General features: G+C 52.2%; 1 protein-coding gene across 2 annotated transcripts; it reads left to right on the top strand.

Moving 5' to 3' along the window:
- Positions 1-971: 971 nt before the first annotated feature.
- On the top strand, positions 972-10,755 carry VAX1 (ventral anterior homeobox 1). 2 transcript variants are annotated; one of them, XM_010388886.2, is made up of 4 exons: positions 972-1,440; positions 2,596-2,783; positions 6,759-6,796; positions 6,934-10,755. In XM_010388886.2, the coding sequence occupies exons 1-4, from the start codon at positions 1,200-1,202 to the stop codon at positions 7,025-7,027; spliced, it is 561 nt and encodes a 186-aa protein (XP_010387188.1). In that variant the 5' UTR covers positions 972-1,199; the 3' UTR covers positions 7,028-10,755. The 2 variants fall into 2 exon arrangements, with proteins under 2 accessions (XP_010387188.1, XP_030797163.1); XM_030941303.1 differs by lacking the exons at positions 6,759-6,796; positions 6,934-10,755 and adding an exon at positions 4,669-5,948 and having other exon boundaries at positions 1,003-1,440.
- The last annotated feature ends 1,018 nt before the right edge of the window (positions 10,756-11,773 follow it).

The raw sequence follows: 11,773 nt of genomic DNA, 5'->3' as shown, positions 1-11,773 counted from the left end.
GCTTTTCTCAAAGATATTGTAGCAGAGACAATGAAATAGCTAGGGGAAAACTTTGTTTTTTTTTTGAAGCAGATCTCACAGTTGAGATTTCTCGGCCGTCTCTCCCTCTCCCCCTCTCTCTCCTGCTGGACTCTTGAGTACAAAGCTGCCCTTTGAATGGGCTGCCTCAGGGCTGCTGGAGGTGCAGGCATGAAAAAATCCAACTGGAACTAAATGAAGAGAGGTGGCAGTTTAAGATGGCTGTCTGCGTCGAGGTGTGTTAAAAAGGAGTTGTTTAGGGGGAAAGCTTGGCTTTTTTAGAGTGCAGGGGAGATACTTTTTGGGAAAACTTTCTCCCCCCACCTTTGTCCCCCATCCCCCACTTCCAGGCAACTGCTTTCTTCTGCTGCTGGGTGTGTAGAGTTTTTTTTTTTTCTCCCCCCACCCGCCCCCGCCGCCCAACCCTCATTCAGCTCTATCTGGCAAGTGTGGAGAAAACCCCTCTAGCCAGTATGTGAGCAGGAGGGTCAAAGGCAAAAAGAAAGTTAATAATGCCTGCTAATGGTACTAACAATTCAGGATGAATCTTGTCAAAAGTTTTTCTGGAAGTGTGGGTCTTTGATTGTGTGTTTCCTGAAAGCAAGACCAATCATTTCCGTTTATTCACTGGCTAAACCCCTACTTGATTGGGGACAAGGACAGAAACCATCCATTACGATCTGATATATTATCCAAACAATTTAGTGTATTCATGAGGTAACCGAAACGTGGGGGCTGCGAAATTACCCGTAATCAATTGCAACAGCGAGTGTGCGTCCCCCCGGGTGTCGGACAACTACAACTCGCCGTCTCAGAAACAGGCGGGAGCCGCAGCATTTCGGAGTTGCGCTGTTCGCTACCTGATCGCCAGGCTGGGTACACTGGACGTGCTCAGAGGACGCGGGTGCTGACGAGGCGGCCTCGCCGCAGCTCCACCGGGATCCTGAACCAGACTGGCCGCCTCTTGGCGAGCGCGCCACTCTCCCGTCGCCGCTGACCCGCGCGCGGCCGCCGAAGCCTCCCCGCGGGGACATTCATTCTTGCCCCTTGCCTGTCGCCGGGCCGGGCGTACAGGCTGCGTTGTCGGGGGTTTTGTCCCTTTTTTCCTTTTTTTTTTTCCTTCTCTCCCCCCTTTTTTTTGGCTTTTTTTTTTTTCCTTTCTGTTGTTGTTGTTCTTGCCTATGTTCGGGAAACCAGACAAAATGGACGTTCGATGCCACTCGGACGCCGAGGCTGCCCGGGTCTCGAAGAACGCGCACAAGGAGAGTCGGGAGAGCAAGGGCGCAGAGGGGAACCTCCCAGCCGCCTTCCTCAAGGAGCCGCAGGGCGCCTTCTCAGCGTCGGGAGCTGCTGAGGATTGTAACAAAAGTAAATCCAATTCCGCAGCCGACCCGGATTACTGCCGCCGGATCCTGGTCCGAGGTAGGGATGGGCAGGGCTGCCGGGCGCATTCTTTGGGGTTGACTCCGGGGCCGGAGCTGCGCGGTGCAGCCGACACTGGCCGGTGGGGAGGAGTGCCGGCTGGGACTTGGAGAAAGTTGTTGGCCCTCCCCGCTCCGGGTCTGGCTGGGGACAAGCGCCTGGGACTCTCCGGTGCGCTCTCCAGGGGCCTCGGCCCTCCACGCCCTGAGGGGCCCCAATGACCGGGCTGCGGGGGGAGACAAGGGGCTGCGCGGGTGCGGTCGGGCATCGGACTGCGGCCTCCGACCCGGGAAAGGAGCAGAAAACTCCGGGAGGAGGTGTGCGCGCTTCAAGGGCCGGATGACCTGCCGGGAGCCGGCCAGGGGACTCCAGCGCTCTGGAGGGCTGAGCGCACCCAAGGGGGAGCGCGAGCCCCGGAGAACAGCTGCCGATCGCGGGCTACGGCCCTGCCAGTTAGTGCACTGAGCCGAGGGCCCCAGCGCCGCGATCGGTGCCTGACCGCTGCCGCCGGGAGAGGCAGCTGGGCTGGGTTACGGAGCCGCGGTTGCCGCTTTGGTGCTCTGCTCTGCCGCTCTCGGATGCGCGGCGGGCGCTTAGCCCTGGCGGCAGAGGCTGCGAGGCCGGGCCCCGGCCTGGCGCCGCCCCAGCCAGCAGATCGCCGGGCCCGGCCGGCCCCGACTCAGTCCCTCCTCCTTCCGCTGCGCGGACTCCGGAGGGAAGGAGACTCGAAGGTGGGGGTGGGGACGACTGGAGCACGGTCTGGTCAGCAATCCCAGAGCTGGGGCCCGCAGGACCCAGGCGGGGCGGCAAGGGTACCCTCAGGCTACAGGGGACCCGGACTGCGCAGCCGAGGCCCACCCCAGGCCGGAAGAAACGTCCGCCTATTTGGAATTGATTGGATTTTTTCTCTCCCCTGTCTGGAGGACTCTACAAAAAGACAAAGTGTGGTCCCTCCTTCGGTCAGCGGTATGGAGTTAGGCCCCTGCCTTCCACACAGTGTCTTTGCTACCTGGTTGTGGTCGTGCTCCGTCCCCCGCCCCCCATCCCCATCCCCAAACTGCACGCTTCTGGGGACTGTGTCCCCAAAGCCAGCTGGGGCCAAGGAGGTGGAGGGAGATCGGAGGGTTCTGCCGGCTGACATCTCCCCTTCCCTAGATGCCAAGGGGTCCATCCGAGAGATCATCCTGCCCAAGGGCCTGGACCTGGACCGGCCTAAGAGGACGCGCACGTCCTTCACCGCGGAGCAGCTCTATCGGCTGGAGATGGAGTTCCAGCGCTGCCAGTACGTGGTGGGCCGCGAGAGGACCGAGCTCGCCCGGCAGCTTAACCTCTCCGAGACCCAGGTACCCAGTGGCCAGGCCGCACACAGTTCTGCACCAGCCTTCCTCCCCACGACCCCTACCTAGCCTGCTCTGCACCTCCTAACCTGCTCTGAACAGAGCTACCCTTGGGAGGTGGAGGAGATGGGCAGGATGGGTAAGAAAGGCCTAAGGATTCCTTCCCCTAAATAATACATCCCTTCCCCCCACCCTTCCTGCCATCCCCAAATCTTCCAGGGCCCATGTTTTATCCACCTTGGTCTAGGCCCAAGAGGCCCCAAGTCCTGTCCTTCTGGAATTTTTATTGGCCCCCAGTTTTGAGCATTTCCTTCTTGCTTCTGCTCTACAAAGTACTGTCTTTTGCCCTTGTTTGGGGTACCCCATTTTGGCTAGATTTCTAGGCCCCACCCCTTGTGGGCCCTCCCAGTTGTACACAGCATCCAGGCCCATTCTGCAGGAGTAAGGCTAGGTCTAACACCCCCTGCTCCAGCACCATGGGTGATTCCTAGGAATTAGAAAGGTGTACGCCCTCCTGGAGATCTGCCTGTGCAGATCAGGCTGCCCTGACCCTTAAAGGAAGGCTTTCCCCATCCTGAGCTGGCCCCAGCCCTGAGCACCTGGGAGACCCTGTCATCTGTACCAGTGATGTATGAGGTATGTGATGGGAAGCAGATCTAGGACCTAGAAGCCAGTACTGCCGATTGTGCTTTAGATCTTTCCCTTTACATTAAATACATGTGATGCCCCTGGAGCTGGCCATGTGGGCTCTGGGCCCAGGAGAGGACCCAAGAACTTGCCAAGTGGCATGTCACCAGCTTAGCTTAGCTAAGGCAGCCTTCTTTCTGAAGACCGACCCTTTTCCCCATGCCCAACCCTGAAGCAGGTGGAGAGCATTTTAGGTCTGGAATCTGGGCTGAAAACTGAGGACTGACAGAACAGATAGGGGTGTTCTTTTTGAGTTTCAGTTGGTGTGGTAGCTTTTTCTATTCCCTCTGCTACTACCCCTCTTAGTTTATAAAATCTAGACAGGATAGTCTTTCCCTATTGCTGCAAAACTCTTCTGGGCCACTGCTAGGCCTGCAGAGGGGCAGAAGAATGACAGAGGAGGTTAGTGGGGAGTGTTCAGTCCACCTTAGCCTCCTTACTTTCTCCCATGATTCCAAGTTCATGACTCAGAGTAGTGGAGAGAGAAACTAAGAGTATCACTCAGACCCTTCAATGCAGCTGTCTGGTGAGAGGAGGTGCAGAAAGCTCCGTCTGCATAAAGTCTCCCGCACATATTATTCTCTTGCAGCCACTTTCCCTGCTTGCTAGCTGATGGTCACGTCTGAAGCAGGAAATGGTCCTTTGTAGCCTTCACCAGGAGTAGTGCTTCTAGGACTGAATCTGAGCCCACTGGGCCAGGGGCCTGAGTCCAGAAAGCCTGGGCAATACTCGCTCCCCCCATCTCTTCCCACTTCCCTCTTCCTTCTTCCCTCTTCCTTCACTTCACCCTAGGGCCTCACACCCTCCACCGGAAATTCCGGCTTTGGGGCCCGCACTGATTCACACATCTGTGAGCCCCAAATACCGCTGCGGGGTAGCTGCGGGAGCCAGTGAAACCCTTTCCGGTCTTCCTTCGAGTTCCTGCCGTGGGCATTTTATTACTTTGTTCTGTGTAAGCAGCGCCTGCCTGGGCCTGCTTCCCTGACCCGGAAGCGCAGCCCAGTGGAGCAGCTGTGTCCCCCTCGTGGCGGCGCCAGCTCCCCCAGCAGCGCCCCAGCCCGGACCTCTCCCGCTGCTGGGTGGGGCTGCGGGTAGGGCTGGGGCTTGGGGAGATCCCCGGAGCCGCGCGCCCCGGGAGCTCGCTTCCTTTGACGCTGGTCTTCCCTGCCCCTCTCTCCCACTCTCCCCGCACCCCGGCGCGCAGGTGAAGGTCTGGTTCCAGAACCGGCGCACCAAGCAGAAGAAGGACCAGGGCAAGGACTCGGAGCTACGCTCGGTGGTGTCGGAGACCGCGGCCACGTGCAGCGTGCTACGGCTGCTGGAGCAGGGCCGCCTGTTGTCGCCGCCCGGCCTGCCTGCGCTGCTGCCGCCTTGCGCCACGGGCGCTCTCGGCTCAGCGCTGCGCGGGCCCAGCCTGCCGGCCCTGGGCACGGGCGCCGCTGCCGGCTCGGCCGCCGCAGCCTCCGCCGCCCCGGGCCCAGCGGGCGCCGCGTCCCCGCACCCGCCGGCTGTGGGCGGTGCTCCAGGCCCCGGGCCCGCCGGGCCGGGGGGACTGCACGCGGGCGCCCCGGCCGCGGGCCACAGCCTCTTCAGCCTGCCGGTGCCCTCGCTGCTCGGCTCCGTCGCCAGCCGCCTGTCCTCCGCCCCGTTAACAATGGCTGGTTCGCTAGCTGGGAATTTGCAAGAACTCTCCGCCCGATATCTGAGCTCCTCGGCCTTCGAGCCTTACTCCCGGACCAACAATAAAGAAGGGGCCGAGAAAAAAGCGCTGGACTGATTTTAAGTGTTTCCCTGTATTTATATTTATACTATCTATTGTGGTGATATTTATGGACTCACGCGCGTTAGGTGCCCAGAGCTCCTGCTCTGGGCTCCTGGCTCCCACCAGGCCTCTGACAGCTCTCCTTTCCCACCCAGGCTCTGCTACCAATTTCATCTCATTCGGGCTATTTTTTTTTCTACCTTGCCTCCGAGATTCCTCCCCAACCCCCAACTTCCTTCTGAATCCAGGAGCGATCCAAAGAATTGGGAAAAATGCGCGAGTTAGTCAAACTGATGCCCTCACCCCGTGCCCAGCCCAGGAGGGAAAAGACTGGTTCTAAGTCCAAAGCACAGGACGTTTGCTCTAGATCCGCGGCTGCTGCGGCTGCCGACTATTCCTAGGAATATTTGAAAGAGGAAAACTGCGCGCAGACCCCAGGGGCTTCCAGGTTTCTTTAGACCAAAAAAGGAGGACGTTCCTTCCTCTTGCCAGAGAAACCAGGGCTTGTGGGAGCCCCTGGGCCCCGCTTTGCGGACCTCTCGGGATAGTCGATAGACAACACAGCTTCTTGGCGGGACAAATCCTGCGGTTTTTCTCCCCTTTAGGGCAACTCCAATCACAACCACCCCCGACCCCAGGAAACAGTAACAAACGTCCTGGTAGGCAACGACACTAATACATTTGATCTAATCAGCAATAAAAGCAATTGCTACGTAAAACCAGATGAAGTGGAACCAGTTTTTAAATACTCGTAATGATGAAGTTTGGAAGGTGTAAGAAAATTCAGGATAGAGAATGCCCCACAGGGCAATGCAAAATTAAGGTTCTGGGTATTGTAACCTTAAACAGGAATTTAACGGGGGAAAAGCAAAGGAAAAGCCAACGCCGCTAATCAAAGAAAATTCAGAATCTTTTCTCCGAGGCTGTTCGGGGCGGTGGCCGACAGCTTCTCCCTCCTCCAGCAAAGAGCAAAGCGGCTGCCGGCGGTAGTCTGGGCGCCGGCGCTTCACCCTACGGCCTCTCAGGCGCGTAGCTTTGGGCACAATCGCTCGGCTTGGAAAACGAGTCAGCACTCATTGCCTCTTCTCCCGAACTCCCGGATTCACAAATCCTTTCCTGCACGCAGGAAACGGCTGGATTTCTGAGCAGTTCTTTGCGGAAGGGGAGGCAGGGACGCTGCTGGGCGGTCGGGCCTCCTCTAGCAGTAGTCTCAGAGTCCAGACAGCGTCTTGTGTGATTGATAGGAGGAAAGACACTCCCCTCGCCTCCCCAGTCTTAGGGTTTCAGTGGTCCCAAATCAGAACACGAACCGCGACACCCTCTTTCCTTACCCTGCGCAGCAGCGATCGTCCCTACAGCCACGGCCACCCACATTTTAACCAAATTCACAGACCCAGACTGCGAGGTGCCGCAGTGTCTAGAATGTATTCGTCCATCTGAAGCAAGCGAAAAGCATTTTTTAAAATAGTAATTTTATTGTAAATTATTTACGTCGGAAACTCCCCCCTCTTTTTCATCTTTTTTTTTTCTAGGCAAATAGTGAAGAAAATAATGAACGATTCAAACGCGGGTAGGTGTCACTGAATCCAGGCTACTAACTTTGTTCTGAATGTTTTGGATATTTGGATGTTTTGTATTTATGTGGTGAGAGTGAAATATATATATCTATGATGATAAATGAGGTGTATTTCTGTCTTGTATTTGAAGGATAAAAAAACAAAAGAAGAAAAGGAAGAAAGAGCCAGCAAATGATGAGTCTCGGCGTGGGGACTCCGGGGGCAGAGGGTGGCAGCCCCTATAGTGCGGGGCCCTGCGACTGGTACCGTGAGCGCCTGGGATGAGGTTTGGGCGGATTTCGGGTTTCCAGAGAGGCAGACGCCTGCCTACGACGATTTGTTCCACTTCCTTGAGTGTTTCGCTCTCGATTTCTCTGTCTGTACCTCTGAGGTCGGCCCCTCAGACCCTCCTTCTTAATTTCCCACTGCGTAATTCTTAGTTTATTTAGGAACTTATCTCCGGACACTATGAAGTCCCTGCCTCCTAATGCTACGTTTCTAGAGTCTTCCAGCTGCATCTTCATGCCGACAGCATTTTGGATTTTGTGCAATCATGGGCCCAGAATAGGCAAGGTTTTATTTTCTTCTGACTTAGAATAAGTCTCGCCAATGTCAAAGAGAAACTTTGAGGGATCAGGAGACTGAAATCGATATTAATTCCTGCAAAGAGACCTCCCGCCCCACCTCGCCCCAGTGCTTATGCGGTGGTGAGGGATGTAGACGTTGCAAACAAATCTTGGGAAGCGAGGAGAGCCGGGAAGGACACTTCAGGACACGCTCTCCTAAAGCGTGTGCAGCACGGGGCGAAGTCCGCGCAGCGGGCGCAGCGGCCCGGGCTCCTTTTGTAGCGCCCGCACACCTGGGTGTTGCAGGGATCCGCTGTTCCGGTGCAGCACCGGCACTAACCAGGTCTTAAAACCCCTACTCGTGTACTGTGCCTGAAGCTGGAGTTGGAGGCATCCAAAATAAGGCGGGGCACAGTGTGGGCGGCGGAGTCCCTGAGCCTTGAGCTCGGCTTTTTGCTGAGATCACAGCAGTCGCCCACAGACAGTTCACTTTTATTTCTCAAAGTTGCTGCAGATCCCTCAGCTTCGCTACTCTTGGCTCTTCCCCTCCCTTACTTTCTTTTGCTTGAAACTGCTTTTCCTTTTCTACTCTCTTCTTCTGTGCTCCTGTCCTGTAAATCCCTGCACATCCTCTAAGGAGTTCTCTCTCTCTCAGTGGTGTGGGCTCCCATCTCATTCCGCCACCCCGCCCGTCTCCCTCCTCCATTACTTCTTCCTTCCAGGTCGGTCTCTCGCTCTCATTCTCTCTCTCTCCTTTGGTTTTCTGGTTTTCTTCTCCTGCTCAAGGGGTCCCAAAGGCCAAGGCAGTGGATGACTCTCACTGCAGCTTCAAGGCTGGTGGCTGGGGCCCTCCAGGGGTGAGAAGGAAGGGAGAAGGTGGCATAACTTTTTGGGACAAAAGAAAACACAAAATCCTAGCTTGGAATTCCCAATACATTCAGCCTTCTCTCCCAGGGGCCTCAGCCTGGGAAGTCACCAAGCAGATTCCTCCTTCCATCTTCCTGCCCTTTCTCCTTTTTGCTTTCTTAGCCCTGAAAGAGGGAAGGACCAGTCACCCCATCACTTCTGCTCTCACCTCCCTTCCCTCCCTGGCTTTGGGAAGAGCTGCTGAGCTCTTTGCCTGCCACTCAGGGAGTGCAATTGTTCTTAAAGAGCCTCTTCTGCATAGAAAAAGAATTGCAATTTTAATTAAAAAACAGTTATAGAAAATTCGTTTAATTTTAGTGACTATCTTCTTTTCCCGCCTTCCCCAAGGGCCTCCAGTAAGCTGCCTTGGTCCCTGGAGGCCTCTGGCTTCCAACTGGAGACTCACAGGCCTTGGAGGAGGAGGAGGCAGGTAGCCTCTAGGCCAATAGCTGGGCCTGCCTGGGGAAAGGTGGAAGGAGGAACAGCTGCAGGAGGGGGGAGCTGAAAGGAATCTGATGCTCAAGCCTGCACAAAGCAACAGCCAAATTGTTTCAGAGTGAAAAAGAAAAGGGGAAAAAAACCTCTTAGCAAACTCCTGTGAGTTTGGGGGTCAGGTTCAAGAAAGATGTGGGAAGTCACTTGGAGAGCTAAATGGGACACATGCTCATATCCGCACTTGCAGTTGCTCTAACCTTCAGCTAGAATGTATTAATAAGTAGCATTTAGCAACCCTTTATAGTTTACAAATAGCATTTCACATACACCATTCTACTATTCCTCATGGTGGCTTTGAGAGGTCCAGCTCCATTTTAAAGACTCATATGCAGGACTGGAGCAAATAACTTGCTCAAAGCCTCATGGCTGCTCAGAACCCAAGATTGTAAGCTCCCCCTAGGGCCAGAGGCCTCTTCTTTCAGTTTTTTTCTCTCTTCCGCCTTTGCCCCCTCTTTCCCTCTTCCCTTTCTCCCTTCCTTCCTCCTTTCCTTCTTTTTGTGCCCACAGTGTCTGGATCACGGTATCTGAATTCTTTAGCCTATTTGCACCCACATCTGCTAATGTCCATATCTAGCCATCTATTACAACAGCTGCTGAGGATTTCCTTGGTGCCCTCATCAAGAAGTTTGAATTTCTCCCTCCTTCCTGTTTTTTTTTTTTTTCCTGCCACTGTCCCAACTCTTTCCCTGTACCTCTCTCTAGAATGACATCTTTAAACCCCTTACCCTCTTTGGTCTTACACATCCTTATAAATGATTATTTTTCAATTGAATTATAATATCCATGTGGTAAACACTCACAGGGTAAAGTACACAAAGCATAATTACACAAGTTGATAATTTACACACACACACACACACACACCTTCTTGAATTGCTCCAATGATACCCTTTTAACTTCTTCTCTTCAGCCACATAAGCCACATGATTATACACAGTGTCTTTCTCCTGTTTGAAAAGAAATTGTGTCACATTGGTGTGCTGTTCTTGCATAGAAAGCCTTTCTAAGAAGTCTTTTTAAGGTTTCTTGAAGGATTTAAAGTCATGTATCTCTTCTAACCTCCTGAAGTCCTGAGTTTAAGTGGCTTGATTAAATGACTGATCAAAACTTAAAAACATACTAGGTCAATGTTTTTCAAGATACAACTGAGGACCAGCTGCTTCAGAATCATCTGAGGAGTGGCTAAAATTCCAGGTTCCTAAGCCCTAGTCCCATCTGATGAATCAGAAACTGGGTTGGGGTTTAGGAACATGCATTTTAAACACATTTCCAAAGTGATTCTTATCCAGACTAATATTTGAGAAGTACTGTATTAAATGGCAAACTCCCAAAAACACTGCAGCCTCCTGCATCTGGCCCAGGGCCTGGCATTTGGTAGGAATACAATGAATGTTTGTTAAACAAATTAATCCACAGTTTCTGACACAGTTTAGAATTTCTTGGACCACATTATGCTATTGTAATTTAACACCATTTCTACATCGGGAAATCTTTACATTTCAGATTCTTTTTCATTTTCATGGAGGTTTCATTTTAATGGAGCAGGAGAGAAAAGAGAGATCTACTTTAATGGTTTCTCAGGTCTCAGGGAAGGTCTTTTATAAACTCAGTGGGGACCACCTTCCTGGACAGGCTGCTCCCTTACAGACCTGGTAGTTTGGGGAAAGGAGGAGGAGAGCCCTTCAGGTTTGCTGAAAGGCATTCAGATGCATACCCTTCTTGGTTGGAACTGAAAGCTTCTGTTTGAAGAGACATGAGTTCTGGAAGGAGCAAGGCCACCAGGTTCAGAGAACCTGGCATGCAATGGACATGGAAGCTGAAAATTACTTGCGTATTCTCTGATTTATAGCTAATATAGATAATATGATTTATAGCTAATATGTGCTTCTCTAGAAACACATTCACCTATCTTCTTACCCTGAAACAGAAAATAAATATTGTGCTTTATCTGGTAGTGTTGTATTCATTCTTAAAAATAAATCCCATCATATATATGTGTAAAATATGCACAAAATTTTTCATGTAAAAGTTTTCTTCATATAAAATCTGTTATGTGTGTTAACAACAACATAACATGTATGGCAATAACACACACACATATATACACACATATAAACATGTACATAGCATTCCCTGGTATACAAGGCGGAGTATGCTGGTTTAATGCACAGAGAAAAAGTAATTCATCTTAACGGTTTCTAATTATGGGTTCTGGAGTCAGAATGACTTGGGTTCAAATCCCAGATACACCACTTAATAGCTGTGTAATCTTGGAGAAATTACTCATCTGGCTGCTCTAAACCTATTTCCATGTGTATCAAATGAAGGTAATAATGGCACCTACCTCGTAGGATTGTCATGGTGATTTAGTCAGATAAAGCATCTAAAGCATCTAGTACAAGCCTAGGAAAAATTATATGCTCAAATATTAGCTATTTATTATAAGACTGTGATTGAGATAGCTGACTATCTGAGATTCTCTCTGGGGCCTCAATTTCCCCATCTGTAGAATGAGGGTGTTGGCCTAAAGTCCTTTCCTGAGGAAGGGGAATGTGATTGGGTCACGCATAATGGAATTTACTCCCCCTGCCTTTAGACTTGGTATCACAGTCATCAGTAAGCACAACATCTCTACCAAAATGGTAAATTATTATTTTAATGACTTGGCAGACAGCCCTCAGCTGTCTGTTCTTTGGAGACTGCTTCATCTGAAGAGAGCCACTGTGCCCAAGTGGTTTCCAATGACTTTCCAGGGTGGTTTCCAATGACTGGTAGACCTGGGGATAAGCCTGGTCCTTGCATCCCAACTTTGGATAGATTTGAAGAATCACCTCATCTTCTAAACTCTTGGAAGGAATGGCTGAGGCCTCTGTTGAGATCCCTATGCAGTTTGACTTCTGTCCAATACTGCTTCCTTCCTTTCCCTTCCTTCCTTCCCTGTTGAACTTGAAGCACTCCCTAGCAAACCTCCTACATGCTAATCTCCTCAGTTCTTGAGTCAGCCAATTTCAATGGAAAGGTATG

This window comes from Rhinopithecus roxellana, chromosome 11 (genome assembly GCF_007565055.1).
Source record: "Rhinopithecus roxellana isolate Shanxi Qingling chromosome 11, ASM756505v1, whole genome shotgun sequence".
NCBI classification, from domain to species: Eukaryota; Metazoa; Chordata; class Mammalia; order Primates; family Cercopithecidae; genus Rhinopithecus; species Rhinopithecus roxellana.
Note: the sequence above shows the minus strand (reverse complement) of the source record. Positions and strands in the feature narration are given on the sequence as shown.

What these genes read in the sequence shown, in the direction of transcription:
- VAX1 (XM_030941303.1), top strand. Translation starts at nt 1,200, where the DNA reads ATGTTCGGGAAACCAGACAAAATGGACGTTCGATGCCACTCGGACGCC. An exon ending in CCGCCGGATCCTGGTCCGAG is followed by an intron (nt 1,441 to 2,595) that starts GTAGGGATGGGC and finishes CCCCTTCCCTAG; the next exon opens with ATGCCAAGGGGTCCATCCGA. An exon ending in TTAACCTCTCCGAGACCCAG is followed by an intron (nt 2,784 to 4,668) that starts GTACCCAGTGGC and finishes CCCGGCGCGCAG; the next exon opens with GTGAAGGTCTGGTTCCAGAA.